The sequence below is a fragment of the Anser cygnoides genome, chromosome 14 (assembly GCF_040182565.1).
Source record: "Anser cygnoides isolate HZ-2024a breed goose chromosome 14, Taihu_goose_T2T_genome, whole genome shotgun sequence".
In the NCBI taxonomy this organism is placed as follows: Eukaryota; Metazoa; Chordata; class Aves; order Anseriformes; family Anatidae; genus Anser; species Anser cygnoides.
The window spans coordinates 14,192,026-14,219,353 of NC_089886.1; the positions used below are offsets into that span (position 1 = coordinate 14,192,026).

Here is a 27,328-nt window from a genome sequence, read left to right on the forward strand (position 1 = left end):
CCGGCGGCGGGGTCGCGGCAGCGGCTCCCGAAGCCGCCGGCACCGCCCGGAGCCGCCGGTGCCGGTCCCGGTGCCCTCCCGGTACCACCCCGGTGCCGTCCCCGCTCCGCCGCCCGCTCACCTCCGGCTGGGCCCCGCCGTTTCCAGCCGCCTCCGGCCCGGCTCGGCCCCGGTCCCCGTCCCGGTCCCCGTCCCGGTCCCGGTGCGGCGGCGGCGCCCCGAGGCACGCAGGGAGCGGAGAGGCGTTTTTAAAGAAAACGTTTATTTACACGTCTCGGCAAGTACAAAGTATTATACATGGTCTGTGTCAACCCCAAATCTTCTTTATTATGAAACATAAGGCGCTTTCTCTAGAGTCGGTGGCGAAAGGAGAGGGTGCGGGTGCTGTTTCGGTGCGCTAAGCTCGTCGGCAGGAGAAGGTGAGGACGAAATAAAGTGTGTGTGTCGCCTGAAAGGAGCCCTTATTACTACGGTGAATAAATTACAGCTGACATTAACTTCACCTGGGACAGATGGAAGCTACCGCTTTTCAGCTTAATAGGGTTTCCTAAGCTAATGAGTCATCACCGGCTCCACTTAGTCCCCTCCGCTAAGTGATAGGTAGGTGCGTTTTTTTTTTCTTTAGACTATCCTCAGAACGGGAAAAAAAAAATAGCCTTTTGTTCCAAAGCCAACACAAAATCCCTATGTCCGGATTTCGATATAAATAATCGAGGTTTTATATAATTCCATATTAATAGTGCCCAAAATCTCGATGCATAAATAAATTAAATTATTAACACTTCTTACAAAAAGTGACATATCTCCCCTCCTAGTGGAACATCGACACGAAGATACAAGCGGAGCGCGGGGCCCCGCTGCCGCTGCCTTGGCCCCGGGGAAGCGGCGCGGGGGGCCCGGTCCTGGTGCTGGTCCCGGGGCCGGTCCCGGTCCCGGGGGCTCCGCTCGCCGCCGCCTCTCCCCCCCTGCTCGTGCCGGGACCGGGAGCGGGGCCGAGTCCGCTGCGTGCCCGGCGGTGGCCGGGGCTCAGACGAGGGAGGTGACCGGGGGGATCTTGGCGCTCTCCTCCTCCCAGGGCTGCAGGTTCTGCAGGGCGAACAGCGACGAGTTGTGCAGGCACAGCGGGTCGGGCTGGATCGACTCGTTCAGGGACTTCTGGAAGGCGTCGTGCTGCAGCTGCAGCATCAGCCGGCTCGCCTGCTGCCGCTCGGCCTCCCGCTCCTCCGCCGTCTGCCGCCTGCCAGGGGACACGTTCAGCCCGGCCGCCCCGGGGACGGGCACCGGCACCGCGGGGACAGGGACCGGGACCACCGGGACCACCGGGACGGGCACCGGGACGGGCACCGGCAGCGGGGCAGCCCCGGCGGAGGCGCTGCGGGCGGCGGAGCCCCCCGAGCTGCGGCGAGCCCCCCCCATTATTTTGCGGAATATCTCCCCTTTTCGGAATCAGCCGTTTGCCGGACAACCCCCCGTCTATCCGAGCAACCCCTCGTTTTCCCAATAATTCCCCCGATTTTTCCAATAATTCCCGCGAATTTTCCCAATAATTCCCTTCCCCCATTTTTTTCATTCTTTCCGAATAGAACACTATGTAAAAATAAAAACGAAAATAATAACAATAATAATAATAATAATAAAACAAACACAAACCGAAAAGAAAAACCAAACCAAACGAACAAAAAAAACCACAACCCAACCCAAACCAAAAAAATAAAGAAAAAAGAATCCCAAACCAAACCCCCAAAAATCCCAAACCAAACCGAACAAAAAAACCCAACCCAACCCAAAATAACTACGGAGAACCAAGGGAAGGAGGGACGGCAGCCCGCCGCCGAGCCCCCGGCTCCCGGCCCGGCCCCTCGGCCGCCGGCCCGGGGCAGGGCGGCAGCGGCGCTCCCGGGGCTCCGGGCGGTGCCGGGCGCGGACGGGGCGGCCCCGGGGGCGCGGGACTCACCGCCACTTGGTGCGCCGGTTCTGGAACCAGGTCTTCACCTGGGCGTCCGTCATCTTGAGGGACTTGGCGAGGGCGGCGCGCTCGGCCGACGCCAGGTACTTCTGGCGGTGGAAGCGCTTCTCCAGCTCGCAGATCTGCACCCGGGAGAAGGACGTGCGCGGCTTCTTGCGCTTCGGCGGGGTCCGGTTCTGGTAGGGGTGCCCGATCCGCCGCGTCACCGTGAACGGCGTCAGCGCCGCCGCCGCTGCCCGGGGGGGAAGCAACAGGGGTCGGCCCCGGCCCGACGGCGGCCCCGCGCCCGCCGCCCCCCGACGGCGGCTCCGTGCCGGGGGGGCCGGGGCCGCGCCGCCGCCCGCTCCTTTCCCCCGCCGCCACCGGTATTTTTTACGGTTTTTAAATTTTTTTGGATTTTTCGTTTTTTTTTTTTCTTCTTTTTTTTTTTTTTTTCCCGTTAGCCGCGGCCCGGCGCCGCCTTACCCGTGAAGCGGTCCTTGACGAAGCGGCGGCTGCTCTCCATCCACGGGAAGTTGAGGCCGCCCAGGCCGGGCACGGCGGGGATGGCGCTGGGGATGGGCGGCGGCACGGCCCCGGGGATGGGCCTGTGCGCCGGCACCCGGATCACGCCTCCCGGGGCCAGGCTCAGGTTGACGCCGTACGAGCCCGAGTCCTCGAAGGGCGCCGCGATGGCGGGGAAGGGCGCGGGCAGCGCCGGGTAGGGCGCTCCGCCGCGCCCGCCCAGGAAGGCCGCGCCGTCGGGGCCCCGGGGGGGCGGCGGCGGCGGCGGGGGAGCGGCGTCCGGCTCGGCGCCGCTCAGGATCTGGTCGATGCCGAAGCTGATGGGCTCGTGCTGCGGCTGCGGCTGGGGCTGCGCGCCCGCCGCCGGCTCCATCCTCCCGCGCCGCCCCGCCGCCGCCCGCGCCCGCTATAAAGGAGCCGCTGGCACCGCCCGGCGCGGCGCGGCGCGGCACGGCCCGGGACAGCCCGGCACGGCCCGGGACGGCCCGGCACGGCCCGGCACCGCTCGGCACCGCTCGGCACCGCGGGCCCGGCCGGCCCCGGCGAGCGCCGCGCGGGAACTTTGCGGAGCGCGCGCCGCCCCGCCAGCCCGCCCGGCATCTCCGCGGGGCCGCCGCGCGCCCCGCGCCGCGTGCGCCCCCGCCGCCGCCATTGGCCGCCGCCGCCCGGCCTCTGCGCTCCCATTGGCTCCCGCCGCCCCGCCACCGGGGGAGAGCCCCCCCCCCCCGCCCCGAACCGCCGGACCCGCGGTGACGTCACTCGGGGCGGGAGGACAATGGGCGCGCGCGGGGCGGGGCGGGGGGGCGGCGCCGCCGTCGGGGCGCGCCCGCGGGGGGAGCGCGGGGCGCGGAGCCCCCCCGGAACCCCCCGGACCCCTCCGGTCCCCCCGGCCGCCCCGTCGGGCCCGGCCCCGCCCGGCCCCGCCCGGCTCCGCCCGGCCCCGCCCGGCCCTGCCCGGCCCCGCGGCACCCAACGGCGGCGATCGAGCCCCGGCGCCCGCCCCGACGGCAGCGGGGAGCCGGGGAGCGGGTCTGGGGTTTTTTGGGGGGGCTCCCGGAGCGGCCCCGGCCCCGGTTAATTGGCGGCGGCGGAGCGGGAGGCGGCCGCTAAGCGAGTTTGCAGACGCTCCCTGACGTCCAAATTGGACTAAAGGCGTTAAAAATTAAATAACGCTCAGCCGCATTTACTTAGTTCCCCTCTTATAAAGGGAAATGAAAACAGGGAATAGAATTTTCCTTTTAATAGAATGTAATGGTATTTGATCAGCACCTGGTAGGGCGATCCCGTGCTCGCAGGAGCGGTGACAAGGCGGCAGTTTATTAGTTTGTACAGCCCGGGATTCAATTACCCCAACGCGCCCAACAATTCCTACGGCAGCGCCGAGCGCGGGCGGCCCCCGGCCCCCAGCCCCCGCCCCGACGGCCCGGGGGGGTTACGGGGAGCTATGGAGGGCTATGGGGGACTACGGCTTATAGGGCTATGGGGGGCTGTAGGGGGCTATGGCGGGGTTATAGGGGCCTATGGGGGCTCCCTCGTGTCCCCCCCGGCCCCGGCTGAAGCCGAGCCCCGGAGCCGCCGCCTCTTGCCCACGGAGCGCGGCGCTGCCCGCGGCCGTCGGGGGGGAGACTCCCCGTGCCCCGCGGTCCTTCAGCTCCGCCGTTACCGGCCGCCCCCCCCTCGTCCCCTCCCGTCCCCCGGGGCCGCCCGGTGCCACCCCCGGCCGCGGGCAGCCCGACGGGGCCGTCCCCGCTCGGTGCCGCCCGCAGCGGCCGCCGCGGCTCCCCCCCGGCCCCGGAGCGGCGCTAATCGGATTTCCCCGAGCCCGGCAAGATGGTGCGGGGCCGGGGGGCGGCGGGGGGCAGCCCGCGGGGACCCCCCCTCCGGCCGGGCAGCGCCGACGGGGAGAGCCGGGCTGCGGGCGGGGGGCGGCGGGGAGGGGGGGGGACACGGGGAGTGGGAGGGGGGGGGCGACAAAAATAAAAGCAACCCGGGGGAGGGTAAATAAATAAATAAAGTGACACCCGGTCCTGAATCAGGGCAGGCTTTGTTAGAGAAAATTGCAGCTTGATCTGCATAATGGGAACTCTGGCTGCCCAAGGCTATCTTTTTATTGCATGTGTGTCTGCTGTTATCAATTTTGTGAACGATTTCACAGGGAGCCTGGCAGACTTGAGCTGGAATAATATGCAAAGATGAGCTTTGAATAATGAATGATGTGCTTTTAAACCAATTCCAAAGTGTCTGTGATAGTACAATATGAAAAGGGGTGGTAAGTAATAGTATATTTAAAAGGCGCTAGTATGTTTTTATTACTATATTTAAAAAGATATCTATATTATTTTTGTGAAATGGATAATATATCACAGAGTCTTTGATAATCAGCTAAACAATACATTTTTCTTTGGGAAAACTCTCCCGGTTTTACACAGTTAAATATAGAGTAGAGCTTTGTAACGCTCGGCTACCTTATTAAATATTAACTCTATTTTAATATTAGCTTTTAAATTTAATATGTTGACGTTCTGCAGTTTTACTTTAATTACGTTTTATAATTAATAACCCGGGACGTATGGTATCCTTAAATGCGGCTCCCCCGCTGCCGCCTCCTCTCCCTCGCCCCTCCGCGGGCCGGGGGCGCGCAGCCCCCGCGCAGCGCTGCGGCTCCGCGGCCGGCCCCGGGACCCCGGCGGGGGCTGCTGGGGGCCGTCGGGAGCCGGAGCCGGGCCGGGGGCAGGCAGCGGGCACCCGCGGTAGGCTGCCAAGGTTTCCGTCCCGGGAAAAGTCGCGCTGCGCCCTGCCAAAGCACCGCCGGGGCCGGCGGAGGGGGCCTGGGGAGCTGCGCCCTGGGGAGCTGCGCCCTGGGGTGCTGCACCCTGGGGAGCTGCACCCTGGGGAGCTGTGCTGTGCCACCTGCAGAGGCACCGGGGAGAGGAGGAAATCGAAGGGGACAGAGGAAAATAATCGCACGCAAGAGGAATAACCAACCGGCTCCCCAGCTCCCGGAGTCTGCCAGCAGGAGGATCTGGGGGCGGCCAAGCAGAAACCCCCTTGCCTGCCCTGAAACCCAGAGCTGTGCCCGGCCCCGTGGCTGTGGGGTGCGGAGGGGGATGTGTGACAGCCCGGGGGGACTGGGTTCAGTTGTGGGGTGCATGTGAACCCCTCAGCCCCTGCCACGTCCGTGGGCTCAGATCAGAGAGGGCATCCTCGCAGGCCCTGCCACGTGCCAGGCAGCAGCTGATGCCACCGTCCATCTGCAAGGAGCTTCCTGTAGGCTGGGAGAATAAAACCGTGATGAAATAGGCACTGCCCCAGTCCCAAACGCCTTTTAAACAAGTCAGCTCCTGCTCCCCTCTTCCATTGCGGCCCCAGACATTTCGGTTCCTGCGTTTGGGGCAGGTTTGCTGGCAGCAGCCCCAGCCGTGCTGCCCACGTGTGCTCCTGCACCCCATGGGCCACGGCAGAAAGAAGCAGCAATTCCTGGAAAGCAGAGGCAAGATGGGGATGGTCCCCTCTCCTGGACATATCCAGTGCCAGCGAAAACGAAATCCCTGTCAGAAGGAGGCTGGCGCTGCCAGCTCGAGCATCCCCACCCACCCCCTGGTCCTGCCGCCACCCTGAGACCACCCATGGGTGGCTCTGGGGGGACCCAGGGCAGCCCCTGGCTTTAAATCCATCTGCACCCCAAGGCAGTATTCCTCCACACAGCTCTGTTCCTAAGTAGCCTTGGTTAAATGTTTATTGACAAAATTTAGCGTGGGCCAAATGATCCATTACACTTTTTTTTTTTTAAATCATATTTACCATTAATTATTTTTAAAACGAGGCATTTTGTTTCTAAGGTGAGAGGGACAGATCTCTGGGAATGAGACCAAGAGAAACCACTGCGGGACTCCTCCAACCTTTTAAAACCAGGAGGCAGCGTTTTATAATAATGGGCCGTTAATTGATGGCACATTGCTGCGCAGTTCCTACGGAGCGGGAGCGCAGGGCCGCAGCGAGATCGATGCTCGCGCAGGAGACCTGAGGCCGGGAGGCCCGGCCGGGCTTGAGCAGTGCTGCTGCAGCCGGCTGGAGAAGAGAAGCGACCCCAGAGCTGGGGAAAACATCCACCCCGAGCCCTGAAGAGGCTGTACAGCCCACCTGTGTCACGCAGGTGGATGTACGAGCGATGCAGCCCCCCCTCCTGCCCCGTCCAGCTGTGATCCTGCACGTCCAGCGCCTCCTGCCCCGTCCCTGCCTCCCGCCCCCGCTCCAAAGGCTCCTGCTGCCAGGGCCTGGGCTGGCAGTGGCTGCACGACCCTCACCAAGGCCCTGCTCGAGTCTGAAACAAGGTAGAAAGAAAGAGGTGTTGTGAAGGTTGCGTGCTCACGCCTCTGACTTAGCACCGGTCTTCAGCAGCGTCTTCGTGCCGCCTCTCTGGCGGTCTCACTGCTACAAATAAATCCTCCTCCTTTAAAGGATGCTCAGGGCAGCGTCTCCTCTCACCTATCACCCTCTGTTACCCCGAGGCCGTGCTTTAATGCAGGAATTCAGCCGCTGCAGGGCAGCTCCCGTTCCAGCTCACAGGACCTCGCATCACAGCCAGCTGCAGGCGGGGACACAACACCCCAAAAGCAGCCCCTGATGCTGCTTCGGGTTTTGTCTCTCCCCACACAGGGCCTGGAAGCAGCGGTGAGTGCGGAGAGGTTTCTGCTGCAGCGCCTGGCACCGGTAGCAGGCAAGGCCGGGCCGGCTCTCTACAGCCTGTTCTATATGGAGATAATGGGGTGAGACTTACTAATAAATAAAATCACTTGTGTAACCCCCAAACGTGTTCTTGAACACATAACACCTGTCACTACTTATGTACACTCTGCAGAGGCTTTTGCCAGGCCTCCCCTGAGGCAGTGGCCTCGCAGGCCGGCAGGGTGAGGCTGGAGCGGGCGCGGGCAGGGGAAGGAGGACGGGCGGCTGGGAAGCAGCCCCCACCTGAGCAGCTCACAGCTCTCAGCTGTCCCCTGCCGCTGTCCTGTCCCTCAGGCCTGCTCCTGCGGGCCCTGCCAGGCTGTGCCCGTGCGTCCCTTCCAGGCAGAGCCCGTGGAGAGGTCGCCACCCAGCTCTGCCCCCCTTTAACCTTCCCGCACCTCTCCTGGCACAGCGGGGGCCGAGCCCCCCACCAGCACAGGCTGTGTGAGCCGGGGTCTGTGCTCACCGTGAGGCACCAGCCCCCAAAACGCAGAGCAGGGAGGTAAATAAACCCTGTGCGTCCCTGCGGAGGGGTCGGAAGGGTTAAATGCTACTCAGAGCAAACAGGTAGAGGTGGCTTGCAGCCTCAGACACCGAACGTACCTTAGTGGCTTCAAGTCACGTTTCACAGAGTGCGTTTTTATCCAGTTGGTAGCCTTACGGGTCTTATTAGAAAAGCCTGAACTTTGTTTTGGTTCAAAATCCATGCATCGCTCCACACAAAAGCGTGACACTCGGTTACGTGGGGAGAGCGCAAGAGAAGGAGCCGGGGCTGGAAGGAGAGCGGCAGGGGGACGCCGGGCAGACGGGGCCGTTTCTTTCAGCCACCTCTGACAACCTCAGGCTGTGGCGGAGCTGAGGGGAACGTCCCGGTAACAGGGCAAACCCTGCAAGAGGCAGCCGTCGGGTCCCCCGCACGCATCGCGAAGGGGCTGCGTGGAGGTGCGGGTGCTTGCTGCATAAACCCGGAGAGCAGCCGGTGCCTTCCTTCTCCTCTTCTTATTTTATATACCAACATGCGGTTGCTGCCAGATTTTTCTACTAAATATGACTTTTGTTGGGCAAATTACATTAGGATGGATGCCGCAGGTATCCATTAAGGTTTATTTATCGTGATACTGTTTGGATCTCACACTTATAAATAACTTATGTTATGGCTTTTGTTTGTAGAAATGTAACTTACATATTTTATTGCGCTTTCTGTAAGCCTCAAAAAGAATGTTGTCAAAGAAGCGCTCTTAACAGCAATCTAAACTATGGTACATAAAATCTACACTAACATTATTTTTTAATACAGCAAGGAAGCATGTTATCCCTCTACAGTTTGAAAGGTTTGCTGTCATCATAAACTCATACTACAATAAAACATTAACAAGTCCAAGGAATTATTTTATAAAGTGTGCATATACTCACAGCTGAGTTTCTTCAAAGCCTCCTTATGCAAGCAGGACAAGATATTAAAACTTTGTGTTTTCCTTAGAAAGCTGCCTTTGCCTGTGCAAGCAGAGTGAGGCTGCTCTAGGGGCTGCTTTATTCTCCCCTCTCAGGAGGACGGTTGCTTACCTGAGATTTGTTTGTTGGTGCCTCTCGCTGGGACAGCAGAGAACACAGCTGGGGGAGAATCAGAACTATTTTGCAGCCCCAATTGGTTTGCATAACCAGACAGACTCACATCGGGCTCTGGAGAGGAAAACACTCGGGGCCAAGTACAGTCTTCCTTTCTGATTTTTGTTTTCCCATTCCATTTTTTCCACTTTTTTTTTAAAGAAAAAAAATCCAAACCTCTTAAGGCAATTATGTGTTAAAAAAAGAAAAAAAAAAAACGCACACAAACCAAAAAGGAATTACACATCCTTTGTAAACATATGAGGAAATTCTGTGCTGTACCCACTTTGTCAGTACCCTTTTAAAGGCTGACACTAAAGACTCTCGACAAAGAATCTGTAGTCATAAAATACATTATTTGCTACGCTATACATTTTCAACCTAAAAGCAAGAGTATTTATATGGCCAGCTACTCTAAATAAGTTTGTTGTCAATTGTTAACCAAGGTTGGAACGCTGTTCAAATACACGCATCGTTTGCCCAGTTTATAAGGTGTTCTTTAGATCTTACTTGTAAGTTGTAACAAGGGATGCGTTAGAAGGGAAGTTTCAAAAACGCACTCCAGCGCTCCAGGGAGTCAGTAGCCTTATATTAAAGCAAGCCCTAAAGTCTGAGTGCCAAGTTACGAGGGCACACGGTGCTCTCCTTTTCAGTATGCCAAACTTCGGCTTTCAGCAGAGCAGCTAATTTAACCAGCAAACTGACTGCTTTGTGAGCACAAGCAGCTTGTATGCAACCGATATTTATTTCCACCCTATGACAAGGAAAACCGGAATCACAGAACCCATTAGCTTTCAACCGAGCCTTTTAATGCCAATTTTGAGTTGTAAGGTTATGGAAGGGTGCGTATAGCAAACCTGCCAGAGAGGCAGCAGCACAGCTCAGCACTGAGCCCTGCAACCATTTGCAAGGTAAAATGGAGAGACCTTTCCCCAAATCCCGCTCCCCACACACACACATTCACATGCACATGCGCACACGTGAGCGTGAACCAGTTCACAAGTACTGCAGCTTGTAAAATTTGACTTAGGAGCAATGATTCTAGTTTCCTTCAAGGACTGAAATGGAAGGTGAACAGCTGTACTAATTCCTATTTGTTTCAGGTGTTGATAATGATCACCCACTTAGTGTGAAGTTTTCAAACCTTGGCACTTAGCAATACCAAAAAAAACACGGCTCTTTACTAACTCCATCGATTCTTTTCTCAGGTACACAGCACTCCTGGAAATCAGACCCTTTGGCTGCACATTAAATAATTTCTCCAGCTAAGCTTAAATGAAAACAAAAAGCTGCTTAACAAAATGACTTCCTTTCAGATCCAGTTCCTGCAGTTTAAACATGTGCAGAAAAATAAGAGTTGCAAAGAAAAAAATGCAAAAATCTATAGGAAATATTGGTATGAACTTTTGCTCCCTGATGGCCACAATAAAAAAATCATATTCTGATCTAAACAATGGTGAAATGCTCCTAAATACAACAATGTAAGCAAGCGTGAAAAGCACATGAGATCAATTATTTACATAAAAAGAAGAAAAACCCAACCCAATACCGATAGCTTCTAATTGCACATAATAGCATTTGTACATTATGAACTAATTGACTTACTGCTTAAATAGTTCTAATTTTTGTTAGATTTTGCTTCAATTCATTTGTGTATTTCATCAGCCCACACAGTGCCTCGTACCCGCCACAGAATAATGACATTAATTGTTCCACAGAAAATCAGCGTGGCGAGCTTACACGTGAGCTTCAGACTGGAGGAGGGATTTTGTTTTGGTGCACACTGAACTCTTTATGTTCTCTGACAGGTGAAGATAAATTTGCTGAATTTGCTGGTTTAGATGCATGTGTTCATCTTCATTGTGCCACAAGCCATTTAAATATGGGTGATAAGTCTCTGTAACTATCTGCTTGCTTTTTTGTAGCGGTGGATGAATTAAATCCCTTTTAAACAGTGTCATAACATTTTGCATTTTTTCCCCCTCTCCATTTCCAAGGACCTGGAAAATTTGTACTTGTAAAATTCAAACAACTATCGGTATTTCATTAATGGTTGCTCCATCAACCATTACGTTGCACATTTTTTATTATGTGCAACATGCTTAATTTCCTTGTCATATTCATAGCCTAAAATGATCATTTTTACTCTTCTTCCACATTGTTATCCATGTTGTCATAAACCTCCTGTGTTGAAAAGAAATGTATAACATTTTGTAGAAAAATAGCAATTTTATTATTTCAAAAAGATGTCATATAAAATTTGCACTGGTTTTCAACTCATTTTCCAACAAGTATGAGCTCAGTCAGAATGAGCTCAGGGTTTTTTATCGGTAAGAGATGTTATTTAATACTATATGCAGAACTGAGAATCATTAACTAATGCAAGTTCAGAAGGAACGCATATTTATTTTGTTCTTTGGTTAAGTACTGTTTCTACACCATTTTGTAAAGATAAAAGAACAAGATAATATTTATTGGTAAGAAAGGCTGAAAATGTTCAAAAGCTAAGGCTGATTTTACATTGTTTTCACTATCACAAATCCTTATGTTTATGCCAGAGATATAAAAAGGCAGAAGTTATCTTAAAAAAATAGTTTTCATAAGGGACAAAATCTAACAATATAACAGAGTCTCAAAACTTTCAAAGTAGTTTTATTAGCCAGTGCTCTGGTTTCCTAAGTCGATGTCAACTCATCATGTCCAAACTGCCAGGATCTGAGGCCCCTTCGCTGCGCAGAGCTTCAGCCATGTCTCTTCGAAAGACTGACATATTCTGAGTGAACCTGGGAAAAAGACAACCCAAACATTTCGTTAAATGAGACCTGATACTGAGGTATTGGTTTCAATAATTGGTAAAAAGAATAACTAAAATCTAAATTTAACTGAAAAAAGAACAAAGGAAAATGCAGAAACAAAATCACCAGGTGCCCTCAAAAAACAGTTGTATAAAATAATAATGAACTTCTTGGCATATACGGAAAGCGTTATAAACTCATTTCAGAAGTCAGCTGGGAAACAAACGCATCGAGAAACCTTTTCCTCTCATGTGACTCGGAACATGTCCCCTCTCTCCCAGCCTCCAGCAAAGGGCTCTCTGGGACGTGTCCAGAGGGTGATCAAGTCCAGGCTATCTCAGACCTACTTTCCCCCCTCAAAGTCTGAGTACAACCAGTCTCTGTGAAATGTGGTACCATCACCTATCTGGCACAGAATGATTCACAAAAGTATTTCCCAATAGTTCTCTACTGGCATGTGTTGGATGGGAAACCTGTCCAGTGGCATCAGACATGAGACAAGGAGAATTCTGACTCAGCTTTTATGACGGCCCAAATCTGATCTACTTCCCTGGGCTATCTTTACCTGAAATGAAGCATTTGATTGCCATTTATCACATACTGTGTACACATTTTAAAAATAAAAAAATATTTAAAATGCCAGAAAAGTACATTGCACCCTGCATTTAGGATCTTTAGGTGTTCTTTTGTTTGTTGCCTCAGTGCTCTTTGCTTTGATTGTGTTAGACGTTGCTGGCTCATTATAGTGAAGCTAATAAAGTTTCCCAAAGAACAGCTCCTTAGGGCTCCTTCCTGTGAAGAGCTGTGCAGACAGGTGCTTGCAGAACTGATGGGATCTCAGGAAAGCTCTCTTTGCAGGACTGGGGTAATAACCCTTCCCTTCCTGCTTGCCTCCACTGTACTGTACTTCATGGGTATGTGTAGCAGCAGTGTGGTAAACGGGGGCTCACTGTGTGTGGAAATACAGGATGCAATTATGAGTTCATTCTTTATTCTATTCATAATTTTTTACTTTTGAGTTTATTTCCTTACTAATGGAAATTGATTTCTGCTCAAATTTAAACAATCACAGTTAAAAGAAGCCTCCTGTTCCCCAGCAGAACTCTGAAAAGGATTACAAATCACGGGCTGAAAACAGAAAAGCCATCGTATTAACTCATGCTGCTTGTTAGGGAAGTGATGGCTTAAAAGTCTTCCTAAGTTAGACAGGCGGATGCTACTGAGACAGACGAGCTGCTCGTTCGACCAAATTATCCCTAACCCCCTCACACCTGCACCCGTCCCTCCCTGCCTGCACTTCCACAAAAGCTCCCTGAGAGCTTCAGCGCCGCTGCCTGAGAACACTCCAACGAGCTTAGAGATGAAAATCTGTATTAAATCTATGTATATTCCAATCTAAGGTTTGCCAAATCTAGTATCTGCCAGCAGCCTCTGTCCGTTCCCTGAACAGGGGGAGCACAGGGGAGAGCTGGATCCCCAGCGCTGTCCAACACCCCCAGGTGCCTGCCTGGAGGTGACAACAGGGGACCTCAGCCTCCTCTCCATCATACTCCTTCCCTCAGCCTCGACTAGAACATCCAGTGATCCCCCTTCTGTCCTTAACGGCTGTTGTTCTGGGAATACGGCAGCTCAGAGAAACTGCACATCAAAGTCTGCTTTTCTCAGAAAACAATGTTATCTTAAGGAGTTCCTGCCTTCAATAAATATAAATAGTTATTCAACTAAGAAACTACCTAGTTCTAAAAGCAAGTTTTACTCAGTTTCTCTTTTTTTTCTTTTTAATCCGGAAGGACTTTTCAGTCAAATGAATCTCCCTGGAATTTACAGCTGCGAGGTCAGACTATGTCCTACAGCCCACCACTATCAGCTTGGATTTAATTTGTTCTAACAGGCATTCTTCTCCTTCCTTGCGGTTTCTGTCTTTTTGCCATTTTTTCTCCTGGTCCATAATACATAAGAAGTCACACACAGAGTCTGCCAAATTTATCGTTGACAAGGATGCGATCTGTACTTTTCTGGGTTCACTTCCAAATCCCTCTTTCTCTGACTACCATCCACAGTCAAGCCTTAAAGAACTTATTTTACTACTGGAATTCAACAGGAAAACGAAACAAAATAAAGATGACCACAACTAAGGCAAAACTATACAAGAATTTAAAAAAATCGACAATTTTTACAACGAAAAATAGAGAAGAAGTCATAGGAAAAGTGTCACCAAAAGGTTTTTGTCTTCTTTTCTCTTCAACACATTTTCCAGTTTGTTTCAGGCTTTCCAGGAAGCCCGACAGTCTGGGCTTTGATTGCCTCTCTCTACTTTCAAGGTTTGTTTTGGTTTTATAATGCACATGGAATATGAGAGAAGAGCTAGCTGGTAACAAAAAGCTAGCATGCACATTAAATGCTGACAGACTCACTGCTTCTTTTGTGAAGCTTCCATTCTGTTTTTCAAATGAGGGCAAAATCGGGTGAATTTGATTCATATTAAAAAAAATCCTTGCCATGTTTATCTACAATGTGTAAGTGTCCCCTTCTTATTCTGTCATTTCACAAACAGCTGTTTAACCCCAGCACCAGCAATAAAAAGCTATGTCAGGACAGCAGAACCACTGAAGACTGAAGCAAATGTTTTGTCAGAGGGATTTAGGGTTGGAGAAGGGGAGCTCTGAGGCTTACCTGCTGAAATGAGGCAGTTTTGCCCAAGTGAAAAAAGCAGCAGCTGCAGCCCGGCAAAATGTGACTTTGGGATGAAATCCAGAAATACATTTTGGACCAAGAATATACATAATTATCAAATGTTCAGACTCTAACTGTTAAGTCTAGGGATGAGTCCTTTGATAGGGTACGATCCTTCTTTCAAAAGGAGATGCGGTTCACGGCTATCTGGAATACTTCCTTATATTGTAACTTTTTCCAGTTTCCATTTGTCTTTTTATATTTTTCAGCGGCTTATATGTTATGAACTTACCTGTCTCTGTTCTTTACCAAAAGGTTTTGCTCGACTCCTTCCATGAGGTTCCTGAAGCACTGGTCAAGGACTTCTCGTTTGCTGTCAGGCTGGCTGTTTATCAAGGTTGCCCTTAGCTCACTGAAGTACTATGATAACAAAACAGAAAACATTAGAAATGTGATTTGGAAATTTGAAATTGGAGTTACTCACCTACGCCTGGAGCATTCTGGAACAAATGCTTCACATGTTGCCCTCTGTGATAGGAGCCTGGCAAACAGCAAGAATTGGGTTTCAGATGCTGCCTTCCTGAACTGCACCAGCTTCAATCCTCTGTCATGACTAAAGTTCAGTGATGGGCCACATCAACAGTGGCTGTGGGTCCAACACACAAAGGTTCCAACACACAAAGCCACCTAAGAGAGGTGACATACATGTTCTCTGACTACTTTTTAAGGCTTTTTTAGAATGGTGCAAATTTGTGCACCTCACTGTGGGATCTAATCCACTTTAGTGCTGTGATGAGACAGAATCATCTTTGCTTCTTTAGAAGCTAGGTAATCTGTATCATTTTCTATATTACTATTCCCATTATATTCTGGCAGATCTACAGACTAGTTAAAATAGAACTTTTTACCACCTTAGGACAAATTTTGGTTTAGTCTAGAAATATGGAATAGGAGGGGACCTCCAGGGTTATCAGCTACCCTACTACTATAGCCAAGGAAATCATATAACCCTGTTTATTTTTTATTATATTGGCTATGTCACTCAAAGTTTTATGGCCTTGGGCATAAGCACATCCATGGTATGAACACTGATACAGGCATTTATTCAGAGGAGAAGGAACCATTCTGATGAACCTGTGCCCAAGTATCTGGCAGAGATTCACAGCAGTCTGATACTGCAGTCGAGAAGGATATTGCCGGTACTCTACCCTGTTTTACAGTACCTCTTCCACGCCTAATCATTCAAGAGGCGGAAGGAACTGGATCTTTGTAAAACATGTTAAACAACTCTCAAGTTAAACCAAGTTTTCCATCAAAAATGCAGCTTTCCTGTACACATGAAAAAAACATGGGATAACAAAAGACAAGGTAGTAAAACTGTAACACTAACTCCAAGCCCCTGACAACTCAACGGGATTACAGAAGTACAAATCCCTTTAATGTCTGCTTGGCAAATTACCTGCCCTCAATCCAGTTCCTTTCAAACCAGAAACATCCCATGTTACACATCTCTGTTGGCCACTACAGCAGCACTGCAAGTGAAGGCAGCAGCAGATCAAATAGCTGGGTCCCAAACTACTTAGAAACTCAAATTTTAAAATCACACGGGAGCTGGTGTAAAAGATGAAATATCTGCCTGCAACAAACACGTTCCCCGAAGCCTTGTCTCAAGGTGACAAACACAGAGTTCAATTTAGAGAAGGCCACAACCCTGAGATCTTCTCTGGTGCCCACAAGTCGTTTTTAGAACAGAGGTGTTCCAAGAACGCCTTCAGTCAGCCCCACAACATTGCCAGCACCCTCAGCTAACAGCAAGGAATTAGACCTTTGCCTAACATCAGTGATTGCAGCCTCCCCCGTAGGACCCTCCCATGGCCTCACTGCTCCAACACTACGGAGCTGCTCCGAGCACTGGGGTTTCTAGGGCTTCTCTGCAATAACATCACTTTTGCCCATACACTCAAATGCCTGTGGTTGTCTTCTCTGGCTGAGGGACAACAGCAAGGAGATGACACAGTTGCTACGTTATCAAGATATAAAGGGCTCTCCCTGCCAATTCCTTCCCACTAGGATTTAAATTAAACTTGCTGCTGCACTTCAGTATGGGAATGATGTCAGGAGCCACCAGCAACCATCCCATTTCATACTAAGCTGATGCTGTCTCAAAAGATTTAGCGTTGTTTTAGGGTGGACTCTAAGCAAAATTCCCTTTTTGGCATAACTAAGCCTACTGGGACAAGCAGGCATGAATCCCAATTTTTTTGAGTCCCTAAGTAAACCTGCTTCCTTCCCTTTGAGATGAATTATTGGCAAAGAAGATATCATTAAAACAAAAGTAGAAGAGAACAAGCAGTAAAACGTGGTTAATGTGTGCTTGCTATCTCAGGAACTGTAGAGACAGAGACCCTACCTGAAATAAAGGAATCTATTTTCAATAAATAAACCAGCAGTGTACTGAAATGAGCCAAGGAAAGACGACTGTTACAGCCATATATAAGTACATTACCTCCTCTTTTCTGAACACAAAATAATATGCTTGATGCAAAATGGGCAATACAAATATTGTAAATTATATTTCCCGTTCTCCACCCTTCCAAAAGAAATGCAAGACTTGTTCATAAGTAAAGGTGCTTGTACATATCCATGTCTGCTAAGCAAAACACATAATCATTAGAACTAGTCTAATTTCAGAAAGAAGAATATTCCGCCAGTCACAAATTTATTTCTTATGATTTACAGCTCCATGGTTTTATCTTCAAGTGAAATATTTAATTTCTTCTTATACTGAAGCAGCTAACATCAAAAAACACATAATTAATATGTAGTCAGGCTAATACTTAAACACTATAAATCAGAAGCATTATATAAACAAAAGTGTCGTCTTGAACAAGATTGGGAATGCACAAAACTACTTATTTCCCACTTTTATAATGATGCAGTGACTCAGAGCAGATAGAAAATGATTAGTTTTCCTTCCAAAGTAGGAAATATTGCTTCCATCTGTAAAGTATAATATTGTGATGTCATAAAGTTTTCCTAAACACTGAATTTGCCCTTATTCCCTCTCAATCATTTTAAAAGAACTGCTCTCTCTTATAGAGCTCGGATTTAAATCACAATAACACACCAAGAAGATGAATGACAGTGCTATTGGATATGGCTAAAATTGGATCCTTCAGCACAGGTGAATGATGAGACAGCGCTTCTCTTCTTGATATATTTTCTTCTTCTATTAGTTTCCTTCCATAGCTGGGATTTCAGTTTGAATTTTAATGTATGCGGTTGCTGCTAATCTTAGTGTCTTATTTTTTTCCAGCACCCTCTTATTGTATAGACAATTCATTCTCCAAAGCAGTAATACACTGAGGCTTGTGACTGCCCAAGAGATAAAGCAATTCAGAATAAAGTTAGAGCTAGCTCTGAACTATGGAGAATACAACAGGTCAATATCTTCAGAAACAATGCCTTGCTATACAAAAAATGCACACATTTAGATCAACTCGCATTCATTTACTCAGATGGTTTCCATTTCAGACAATATTGTCTCTATTAAGCCACAAGGGAAACATGATGGGTATATCCAAATTCATAGTTTCAGATTTTATTGAAAGGGCAAATTGCAGAGTATTTCCTGGTTTACAGAATCTGCCGCAGATGAACATAATCCAAATTGCAATCAATGCTGGTACTTAAGTGTAAGAGCTCAGATAATACCCTCAAAGCTAGTTGTTCCTGTGAAACCTTTCAGAAAAAGAAATTGGTTAACTCTTTTTCTAGGAAGCTATTTTTCTGATGTGATTTCCACAGCGTTCTTGTTTCAAATTTCTATCTAAAAGCCAAATGTGCTTGCCTATTATTTCTGCTTAATTCTGAAACAGCAAAGATGTAAAATCTATTAAAAAATGTTCTCTATATTTGCATGATATAAGGTTGGGTGTAAAAGTTGGGGTGAAGTTTGAGAGGATTTTCTCATCCTAATTAAGCCACTCAGCTTCTGTGAACAAATCTGTAAAATACCTGTACAGCAGATGAACTGATTTCTACTTTCTGTTACTAGTGTAAGCTGGATCCCAAGGAAAGAGATGGGGAATTTGAAAGGGCAATGGGCAACTTTGTTTTACATGAAATAATGATTTCAACTACTTGGGCACATGAAGAGCAAACCTGGTAGAATTCCTTAAATACTCACTTTCTCATTGAGAAGTATAAGCCCGAGCAGTGGTCTTGACACAGACCATTGGTTTCTGCAGTCTTCAAAAATGATGGTGTTCATTAGGATTGACATCATCTGAAAGAAAAGTCAGTTTACGTGAGTATGGATACTGTTGCTATATCGTGTAACTTGGTGAGAGGGAAAAATACATGAAACCTTTAATAACTGTGCTGAAATTTCATAGATAAGCAATGGTATCACAGAAATCATTCCTCCAAACACTTATTTCCATGACCAAAACTACCAAGTGAAGAAACTTACAGAAAACAAATGTCAAAGCTCAGCTCCGAAGTTGTAGTTAGAGCAGTCAAAACGAACAGGAATTAAGACTTAGAGTTGTGTTAATTCAAGGTACAGACTTGGACTTTACTACAGCGATCTGCTGCTTTGTCACATGACTTCTGGGACAGTAATACATACGTGACCAGTAATCTCTAGTAGTCGTGCATTAATTTCTAGGTGCTATTAAAGATTCTGTTTTTATCACGTCCATCTTCCTTCTTGTACAATACTGCAAGGTATTTAAAGGGAATCCCTGTTGTGATGAAGGCAATCCTTATTACAGCAAGGAGTCTGTAAATCTCTATGCCACTTCCACAGAAGTTACAAATCCAGCCTGTGATTTTGGACGTTTCTGTGACTTAATTTGGACATACTTCTGTGACTTAATTTATGGAGCTCTGCAGTCGGGATAAAGCCACTTGATCAACTTTATAAAGCACGGCGACCTATCAACTCGTACATTTAAGTTCTTTTGGCACACAAGCAGAAGACAAATAATTGGTTTGCTTGCTGGCTGGCTGTAACCAGAGCCCTCAGCTACCACCACACGGGGTATTCTCCCTCGGAGGCCTCTGCTGGTATTGCTCTGCATCTTTACTGCCAGTGTGCATAGCTAGGAAGGGTAGGAATTATTTTAGGGATTTGCACAACTTTTGTAAAAATAAATTACAAAGTTACTATAGAATCCATTTAAAGATAAAATCCTCAAAGACATCCTGGAGATACGTTAGTCCGAAATGCCAAGGGCCATAACATATACGAACCTAAAAACATTACTCAGAGATTAAACAGAGTGAAAATTTGTAAAATGTCACCAGTAAATAGTTTGACTCACATTTATAAAATATCTACACCCTAAAACCAAACAGAGAGTTAGTAGAAAATCATTAAATCCTTTCTTCTAGGCCAATGAGTAGCTATGAGCAGGGTCTCCAGAGAGCTGCCACACTGCAAACTAGCCTGTAATAACTGACCAAGGCTAAGTCAAACAGCATGTTTCACTAAATGAAAAAGATGAATCCTAGCACTACAAATCACCTGCAACAGAGATATCCACAAATTATTTGAGCTTTCAAGTTAGGAACATACAGTCTGGCGTGGGAAAGGCTGATTTTTCTCCTGACTCCACAGTCTATAGATCAGGCAAAATATTTTCCATTACTCATAGAACAAAACCAGCTCTTTGCAACTAATGCAAACAATTCAAATGTCTCCATGCAGGCATCAATAGGTGCTTACCATCCAGACATGAACAATAATTACAACTCCTTATAATTCATTCACCTCCAGATTTTCCTCCGTGGCACCAGAGCCAGCTGTTAGGACAGAAGCGTTTTTTAAGTATTGAAACAAAATCCCCCAGGCTGTAATTCAGTCAGAGCACCAAGACTGACGTATCTGTGTTTCTTATAAAAATGCATGTGCAAAGACTTTCAGTGTGATGCTTAATCTAAAAAGGGCATGTTCAGTGAACAAGTTCACAAGTGACCCAGAGGGAGAAGTGCCATTTCTTCAAACTCCAGCATCACCAAACAGCTTAGGTGTCTTTTGGGTCTCTAGCCCAGAATTGCTACGAAATTTAAAATGAACTGCAAAGTGAATGTCCTGGGAAAGTTTTTGGCCTATGTAAGGAAGAGAGACCACTGTGCACCCAGATTCACCAAGGAAACATTTGTCTCTATGCATAAGCAGAAGAGACACCATGGAAATAAGCATGGAATGGGATGAATGTTACAACACGTAAGAACAAATCCAGCACAAAGCAATCTGCATAATGGTAACTACCAAAGGTGTGCCTTAGTACTGGCCAACCAGGAGAACAGCAAAAACTTCCCTCCCAGCTCCAAGCTTTTCCTCTGACACAATCCCACCGTGGAACATTTTTAGTTTCACTTCTCAGGATTAGTGAGAGAACCCTTTCAGAAATCAGAAGCAGTGTAGGGAGCTCCGCGGCATTCCAGTCAGCTAGGCCTCGTGCCTGGGCACAAGGATGGCTGGTCCCATGGGGGTCAACCTGCCGCCTCAACCAGCCACAGTCACCACACTGCCACTGCTGATGTGCTCCACACCAAGTTATCTCTGTTTAAAGGAACTTCTGGGACGAGTGGTACCGCCTCACTAACACAAACAAGGCCGTAGCACCTGCCCATGAGCTCTCCAGGGCAGATTAATGCCCTTCTTGAAGTGATGTAAGTTTACTACTTTCGGAGGTGGACAATTTGCAGTTCGATTGTATCGCCTCTGCAGACGTCTTCTAGCAAGGGTGAAACAAATCCATTAGGTGTACAGGTCAGCATGAGGAGATGCAAGCATAAAATTGAGGCAATCCAATCTATCATATCCAGACCTCTGTCTGAGGCTGTCAGGAGTGCATTAGAGCACAACCCGATCAGCAATTACTGTGCCTAATTCCTCCACGACGAAGGGCACCAAAATCCAGGTAACAGCCTTAAACTTCCTTTTCCTGTTTTCCACGTTTCTCCATCACAACGATTGCTGGTGCTTTGTTTTACTGCATAGGTTTGGTTTCCTGTGCTATTTCTGCATGAGCCTACAGCAAGCTGTTTGCATTCCAGATCCTTCACTTTACAGTACTGCTGACACACGCCAAAAGAGACTGTGCCTGTGAACAAGCAGTAGATTGCCCCTGCTGTAAAAAACTTAAGTCTAAGTGATGCAGCCCGCACAAATTCATCTGCAAGACAACAGAGCTAGTCTAGACGAGGCTTGCGGTACCTTATAAAGAAACTTTGCCTCAGCAGACAGCACATTTATTGATGATGTACCAGACTAACTCTCTCTCAGGTAGAAGTACCAGGCTTTCACTGAATTTCACTAATTGTCCCACCCCTAGCTCTCAACCTTTTTCACATAACAGAGAACAGCCTCTTCCTGTGTTGACAAGTGACATCCTCAGTGTCCTCCTTCAGACCTCACATAATCATTATTTGGCTCTGTTCCTGCTATCTTGAGTCATCAGGAGAAACAGGTCAACCCACGCAGGAAAATTTCTAGATATCTGACACACAGCTCTATCTGTATGTCCATTTTTGTTGTTCCTCTGTGTTGTTTGGATTACAAAAACTGAAACTCTTGGGCCTTCTGAAGGAGCCTCTGAAATAATGTGCCTCCCTCTTTGTATTTTATTTGCTGATGCACGTTTACATGTATTTGCATTTATGATGCAAACCACACAGAAATAATAACCACAATGTTACGAAGATGAAAGCTTGCCCAATAAAACAAAAACGAGGAGGTGAAGGCAGTTCCCAGGCCAGCAGCACTGCCCAGAGCTGCCCTGCTCGGTCCCCGGCCGGCAGCCAGATCAGTTACGTGAGCAAGTGCCCAGCAGTGGCAGTGCTGTTTGCATTCTTATTTCAGTTCTTTTGAGAACTGCTGAGCATTTTTTGGACGTTAGTCAGCTTCAAAGTGGGCCAGTGAGATACATCGGTGTTACCACTGCATTTTACGGAAGTGTTGGCTGATTGGAGATCACAAAGCAGTTCGATGGCAAAACCAAGCAAGAGCCCAGTTTATCAGCCCTAGGTAGGGTATTATCCTAGGTGGAAAATACCTTACTGGCTGAAACTGAAAGGAAAATGACTTCTCAGATCCTGCCCCGGCAGGTGCGGGGCAGGCTCGATGCAGCATGCTGACTCCAGCAGAAAACAAGCTCTCAAGGTGGGGAAAGAGGCACTAAAAAGGCAGGGGGTGTGGGAGCAGATAATCTATTTTCTACTTAGTTCAAATTGGCAACCTTGCCTCTGTTCTCTTATCTTAAACATAAGGCATCACTTTATCTGGTTCAATAATGTTTCTCCTGACACATTTGTTCCATACAAAAGAAACTATTGACAGAAGAGGCAAGAGTAAAGAACCGTTCTTCCAATAAATTAATTCTTCAGAGCCTCTTTTCCTTCAGAGCCTCTTTCTTTCTTGGGTGGTGGAGGAAAATGTTGCTCAAGACACCGCTTATTCTGAAAACTTTTTCTAAAGAACCTGGAAAAGAAACTGCCTTTCCATTAAAAAGTTTTTTTGTTTTTTTTTTTTTTTTGCTGCTTCATGTTATCAATAGTGTGGAACTTGCATCATAGCAGGTCCCATAACTCATTTCTCTCTCCCATATGTCGGGATGAATATTTTATTCTGCTGCAGCTAATCACATTTTTAACATAAAGAACATTATGTTAACACCAGAGACAGCAGCATGTAATCCTTGACAAAAGATTTAGAACAGTCTAAAAACATACACAGCTTTTAACCAGACCCTTGGCTGCTAAGAACATGTTTTTTCCACTCAGATCTGAAGAAGATTCAGGTTTTCGTTGTTTAGCATACAAAACTTGGTAGGATTATGTCTCTAGCTTCAGGCAGTCTGCTCTTAGTTTAGGAGCTGTGATTATTAATTTAAATGTCCTTTAGAGTTCTCAGTTCTTTCAACATCAATTCTTTCTATATCAATAAACGGATCATCATTTACTAATAATACTAGGAAGATTTAAATGCTCCAAGATTATTAAATACCTTAAATTTTAATCTGTTGTTTTAAAATATTTATTTTACTAGAAAACCTAACTTTCAGACTGATATTTTTGATGTTCAGCCTTTGTTCAAGCTAAAATTTCCAGTGGATGTAAGAAAACTAAACCTTGTATTTATCATGAAAGTAAGAACCAGTCCATTATTTCTGAACTAAAAAACTTTTAAATTGTCAGAAATAGCAAGTTGGCTGGAATTTCAAATATGTAGGAGTTTAAGAAGCACGTGCCTTGTCATGATTACTTTGTGAAATGACATTAGATCAACAAAGATCTTTAAGTAAGTTGCTTACATGTAGCAGATGCGACAAAGGCTGTCATGGGCATACACGCGTGCTACTGTCAGGACCACTGGCCTGCCACAGGATGCGGCCCCAGCATCGTGCTTTCTGGACACCCCACAACTTTCTCCTGTTCTGTGGCTATTTTTTTTTTCAAGTATAGGAAGAAGGGAGGACTTATGGAAAGAGAGAGAGAGGAAAGAGGGCAGCAGACAGAAAATCCAGACAAACCATGAACCCAGGCTGGTGCAACCACTGTACTCCTTGCAACAGCTTTTGTACTCTGAGCCTTTTAGGCTACCCTCAGACCAAGCTTTTCTTTCAGCTTATACAGGCAACATTCCCCCAGATTTCTATTCACAGAATATGGTATTCTACCCTATTTATACATACTTCCTATATATATATGTATAACTAAATTAAACATTAATAACTAAAATTTCATGATTCAACAACAGAAGCTTCAAGAAGCTTTCAGGAAATATTAAGTCTAAGAATAAGATTGTGCAGGACCCAATCTTATATCTCAATTTGGAATAGTTCAATTGGTTCTGGACTTTTTTTTTTTTTTAAATGGCAAAAGGTAGGGTATAAATGGTTGAAAACATCAGGGCAGGACATTTGTGTGACACACTGCATCCCGAAAACTAGTATATATGTGCAGCTGGTGGACTGAAATACAGTGTAAGTGTCTGTATCTTTCACAGGCTATTCGTACCACTTAGATGTTATGTTGTGCTGGGAGGGTCTTTTTTTTTTTTTTTTTTAAACCAACATTCAGAAGGGATGGAAAAGATGGTAATAGATGTGAAAAAAGGAACGGTTACAGAGCATGGAGCTTGTCATTTCCCTGAGTATGTCTTTAGAACTGGCCAAAGGGTTGCAAGTATGGGAGTGCTCACTTGAAGTAGGTCCAAATCATGAGCCAGAAGAAATAATCATACAATAAGATTGTACTAACTTATGTCAAACCTGACTTTGTATCTGAAAAAGAAACATAAGCACATACTCAGAAAGAAACATTTAGGATGATAGCTTAAGGCTAATGACAAGCACCTGCAACACGCCCAATAAATTTGCTATACCAGAGCCACTGCAAGCAGCTTTCTATTTCTTCACTGCTAAAATGAAACTGGCACAATAACGTAGACCAATAGAGCAAAGTAGACTTTTCAAAACTAAGGCTTACTTTCAGCATTTCCTACCTTTAGTCGGTAGTGACGTGCCTTTCAAGCAGTCGACAGGATGACAAAGCAGCTGCCTGCGCTACGCTAGGAGGTAACCACCGCAGAGCTGGAGCATGGGCAGCAGCTGCATCCTGCACACAAGCTGGTCACGGTGAAACACTTGGTCCTATACTCACTGGTTTTCAAACAGAAATTTTAAACCCTTCCCACTAATTTGAGGACATATTGTAACATGACAGACCATGTTCTTTTCCAGTTGCATCTGTTTATGTGAAGATCTACGGTACGGGGGCCATTCTCACCTATCAGAAGCAGGTCCCTGTATCCTAAGGGAGACCCTGCTGCTGGGTGAGCTGGCATCCATCAGGGGTGAAAAAGAGATGCCAGCTGACTGTTACAGCCTCACTGACAGTAAAGCAGTGAGTCTCGTGTGACAGAGCAGATTTGCCTAGCCCAGGGGTGGCTACATCTCGCACTGGAAGCAGAACAGTTAACTGCGGCAACACAGAAGACGCCTGATGAATGAAATACCTCCTCTTTCTGCAGGGAGGAGGGGATACGTTTCATTAATTATTACCTTCCAGGGTATGCTGACTTGCTTCTGTCTGTGCTGAATTTCATGTAAACCCTCTGTTGAATGTCACATACTCATATGCTGCCTGAAGTGCTAGATTTTGTATTTGGATATCTGGTGCAGCTGACAGATGTTTACAAACTCATGTATCTGCACAGCTTCTTTCTGCCTATCCATCTGTGCTCCCTGATAGACAGAAAATTATTCTACCTCAGGCTGGAATAACTTATGATTGTAGCATCAACTCTTATTCTGCATTCTTAGGTGGCAGTATTCATAGATTTTTAGTTAGATACTATAGTGGTCATTCTAAATTAACCTGAGCTGTTTATTTAAGATTCAGCTATTTCTGAACAAGTAGCCATGAATATGTAGCACTGCAGCTGTTTTTAGAGACAAAAGAACTGTGATTAATTAGGGCTTTTGGAATGTACAACTTGTCAACTTTGCAATTTAAACTTCAGGTTGGTTTGGTGTAATGGCTGAGCTCTTTAAAATCCTTGTAAAAAAATAATACACATTCATCTCTCTGCTTTTATCAATAAAGAGGAAGCTAGGTCCAGATCTTTGTGAAACAGTCTCATCTCAGAAGATCACCCTTAGCGTCCCTTTCCAGCCCTCAGGGTAAGAGCCTCTCCCTTCTTGTTCAGCCAGTACTCGTCTGAGAGGTGACAAAGGAAGAAGTCCGTGTCCACTACCAGCACCTCTGAAAAAATGACTCATTACAGATTATTTAATCCTCTTGGGAGGAGAGAACAGCAGTTTCACCTACACCAATGCCTTCCAGCGAGTCTCTCTCTTTAGGAATGCAAATGGTCCTACATCTACATCTTCTAGTCTTCCTCTCAACTACTAGTAGGGCTTACGGTGTGTACATTAGTTAAATTCCTCAAACATGAGCTGCTGTCACCCTTCAGTCCTGTACGACTGAGCTTCTGAACAATTCACTGGTGGGTTCCTTTACACTGAATGCTGACGGTGCACAAAAGCAGCAGGGCATTTTCCATGTTGCAGCAGCATTTCAGCATAGGAATTGGGATCTTTACCTGCAGGATGATGAGGTTTCTGAAATCTCTATTACAGGAAGACCTACCAAAATGCCAGTCAGCTGGGGAGGGAAGATAAGATCAGAAAATGCTAGTACTGGAAAAACAGAATTATTAGTCTAAAACCAATTTGAAGCTAACCTCAAACTTAACTACAGAAACATTCTGGATCTGTAAAAAGCTGCATATGGAAGAAAAGGCAGAGCACGAGATCATCTCCAAATCCTTCTTCCAAGGAACTTGAAGGTATCTCGCACTGGGCATGCATTAATCCCTGCATCTGAGCATGCTGATGCTGTGGGGAAGTGTGCCCATCGCAGCCCCTGGGGACACAAACCCCACGCGCCGAGGAGCAGCCGTTAACCCGCGATGAAGCTCGCACTCACCTGCAAGCCAAGTCCCGCCGGGCATCTCTCACGTAATCCACCTGGCCTTGCAGCAGCGCCACGGCGTGCACATCTTTTACAAGAGCCCTGATGTTGCTTGCCACAAGGCAGCTGGGATTTGCAGGCAGATCAAGTATGGGCTCAAACTGTGTGGACGTCTGCCAGCAGCAGACCTGGAGGCGTCCCCCACACAGCAACAGTAACCAGTAGTACAGAGAAAATTAGAACCAGGGTAATCATTTTACCCATATTTACCTTAGTTTAGCACAGATATGGATATAATCAGCAGGGACAGGGAGGCAGCCTGGCCTTTTAAACCACACCATGAAGGCAACTGGGTTTTAAGAAACCCACAAGCGTGGCTCTAACCATTATTCAAAGACCCTCCATAAAGCAACATGACCTGCTCAATTTGAGCAGCCTAATTGCACAGAACTTGAAAAGGCTAATCACAGTATTAATTACCGATTGCCTAACACACTTCAAGCCTTTTCTGTTTTCAAATTGTTCATAAACCGATCCTAATTTCTACTGTGGAACAATTAAAAGTGTT

General features: G+C 47.4%; 2 protein-coding genes across 8 annotated transcripts in view; both read right to left on the reverse strand.

Annotated features, from left to right (window-relative positions):
• Nucleotides 1–234: 234 nt before the first annotated feature.
• On the reverse strand, nt 235–3,124 carry TLX3 (T cell leukemia homeobox 3). Its single transcript, XM_067005593.1, has 3 exons — nt 2,432–3,124; nt 1,955–2,198; nt 235–1,237 (listed from the first exon to the last, which is right to left on the reverse strand). Exons 1-3 carry the CDS (start codon nt 2,841–2,843, stop codon nt 1,027–1,029), a joined length of 867 nt encoding a protein of 288 aa, XP_066861694.1. The 5' UTR covers nt 2,844–3,124; the 3' UTR covers nt 235–1,026.
• Nucleotides 3,125–11,186: 8,062 nt separating this feature from the next.
• Nucleotides 11,187–27,328, reverse strand: part of RANBP17 (RAN binding protein 17) — a 159,250-nt gene continuing 143,108 nt past the window's right edge. For 6 of the 7 annotated variants that reach the window (XM_048064754.2, XM_048064755.2, XM_066977084.1 and 3 more), the window contains 3 exons: nt 18,458–18,556; nt 14,561–14,688; nt 11,187–11,583 (listed from right to left, as the gene is read on the reverse strand). In XM_048064754.2, coding sequence (XP_047920711.2) covers nt 11,487–11,583; nt 14,561–14,688; nt 18,458–18,556 — 324 coding nt within the window. In that variant the 3' untranslated portion in view covers nt 11,187–11,486. Of the gene's footprint in view, nt 11,584–14,560; nt 14,810–18,457; nt 18,557–27,328 lie in introns of those variants that run through there. The other variant, XM_066977082.1, reaches the window with a different exon arrangement.